Below are 1,977 nucleotides of genomic sequence, written 5' to 3'. Positions count from 1 at the left end.
CGGAAGCGGACGCCGACGGGGGCGTGGTCTGCGCTGGGAGGTAGAGGGCGGGGTGTGGCTGCGAAATGAGGGAGGCCAGCATCCCAACTGGCGGCGGCGAACACGACCCCGTCCGCATTTTATCCCATTTGTACACTGGAGCCACTTAGATCTCGTGCCCTCCCGCCATTTCTGGACTAAGTCTTGTGAAACTCCTGCGGTGTGATTTGCTTCTCGAAGAGGCCGGAAGGGCAGCTGCCCGCCCAGTCGTAGCCAAGAGCCTGGGCTGTGGGGTCGCCCAACCCTGGGGACCTTGAGCAACTGATTTAGCTGTACCCAGCCTCCGTTTCCTCATCTGTAAAATGGAGCTAGTCGTTTCGCACTTGTCAATGCCCAGGGGAGCTCGAAGCTCGGGCAGGAAGGATTTGGGGAGCTCTAGACCAGAAGGGAGAGGAGACAGGAGCAGAGGCCGGAGGTCGGGGTCCTAGCGAGGGCAGGGTCCGGGCGGTGCGAGTGGAGAGCAGAGAAGGCCTGGATCTGGGAAGAGCTAAAGAGGCAGGTGGTCCGGTGCTGAGGTGGAGGAAGAAAGCGGGATTTAAAACTTAACCTGTGGGGGTCGGGTGCCCCTTTCTGTCTGGGACAAAACGCCCTTGGGTCTCCCCTGACCCCTATCTGCACTCAAGCATATGGGTGTATGAGCCCGCCCCCAAGCTCTACCTCTCCAGTCTGGGCCTCTGCCAGCCCAGAACCCTCCCAGTCCAGATACCAAGCCTCCGCTTCCTGCTCCGCACCCCCAGCCCTGCACACAGCATACTTCAGAGCTCTGCATGTCAGACCAGATGTTTATTTTGAGTCCAGGTGGGAGGAGTGAGGGGGCGGGGTGCAGGGATCGTGGTCCCGTGGGGTCCAGACTGGTGAGTCTGCTCCGACATAAGTCTGGCGGGTGCGTCCCTGGACTCTGCTGGGGGCGCGCCATCCCTTGAAGGGGCGACCCAGGCCACCCTAGGGAGAGGACACCAGGAAAGCTACCTCCCTCTCAGCTGATGATGGCTTCCCTCATTAGTCTGTGTGAGGGGGTGAGGATGCTAGGTCTGAATCATGGTGCCGTCAGACACAGAGCCCGCAGGCTACCACGGGTGACCCACTGCCTGAGTTTGAATCCCAGCTCCACCAAATTTTGTGACCTTTGATAAATTACTTAACTTCAGAGAGTGCCTCATTTTTCTCTTCTCTAAAATGGGGATTTTAATAGTATCTACCAAAAGGTTTTTATGAGGATTAAATTAGTAAACATTTAGAAGGCTGCCTGGCACAGAGAAAGCGCTATGAAGTCATTATCATCACCTCCCTCCTCCAGCTCTCCTATGGGCCCTATGTTACACACACACACACACACACACACACACACACACACACACTTACCTGCCTCACTGGGGTCTTCAGGGCTGCGGATCGCTAGGCGAGGCTCTCGGGGGTGGGCTGGGAGGTGGGGGCACTGGAAGTGAGAGGCAGGCTCCGGAGCAGTAGGGGTTGCTGAACGCTGGCCCGGTGCAGGGGCGCCCCCTGGGGGCTGCTACGGGCATAACGGGGGCAGGTCTAAGGATGGTCAGACTCCGCAAGCTGGGAACGCAGTGACCCCGACCCCAAGGCACTGGAATATTCTGGGGGCGAAGCGAAGATCTGAGCGGGCCAAGCTTGGTACCTGAATGCGCGCACACGAGGCCGAGCCCGCCGGGGCCGGCGCAGGAGGCTCAGGGCGTACGGCTATGCCGGGGACGCCCTTAGGTGGCCCTGTGGGGAGCACAACGCGGAGACTAGGCCCAGGCCCCAGAAGTCCTCCCACCCCAATTTTCCTGCCCCAGGGACCCCCCGCAGAGGACTTTCGCGCTCACTGTGGGGCGTCCGTGGCACCGTGACCACGATGGGCTGCGTCAGTGTGTGCAGGTGGGGGCCGTTGGCACCCAGACTCTCGCCGCTGCCACTGCTGGCGCACGCCTC

General features: G+C 60.4%; 2 protein-coding genes across 2 annotated transcripts in view; both read right to left on the bottom strand.

The window, feature by feature from the left end:
* Nucleotides 1-899: 899 nt before the first annotated feature.
* The window catches only part of MAP2K7 (mitogen-activated protein kinase kinase 7), a 12,541-nt gene continuing 11,463 nt past the window's right edge, over nt 900-1,977 (bottom strand). The window contains exons 13-14 of the mRNA XM_005870696.2: nt 1,402-1,552; nt 900-981 (exon numbers count right to left, since the gene is read on the bottom strand). Coding sequence (XP_005870758.2) covers nt 1,435-1,552 — 118 coding nt within the window. The 3' untranslated portion in view covers nt 900-981; nt 1,402-1,434. The remainder of the gene's footprint in view (nt 982-1,401; nt 1,553-1,977) is intronic.
* Nucleotides 1,714-1,977, bottom strand: part of TGFBR3L (transforming growth factor, beta receptor III-like) — a 4,638-nt gene continuing 4,374 nt past the window's right edge. Inside the window, exon 4 of the mRNA XM_014543257.1 lies at nt 1,714-1,770. Coding sequence (XP_014398743.1) covers nt 1,761-1,770 — 10 coding nt within the window. The 3' untranslated portion in view covers nt 1,714-1,760. The remainder of the gene's footprint in view (nt 1,771-1,977) is intronic.

Source organism: Myotis brandtii, unplaced genomic scaffold (assembly GCF_000412655.1).
Source record: "Myotis brandtii unplaced genomic scaffold, ASM41265v1 scaffold321, whole genome shotgun sequence".
Lineage (NCBI taxonomy): Eukaryota > Metazoa > Chordata > Mammalia > Chiroptera > Vespertilionidae > Myotis > Myotis brandtii.
This window is presented reverse-complemented; position numbering and strand designations above follow the sequence as displayed.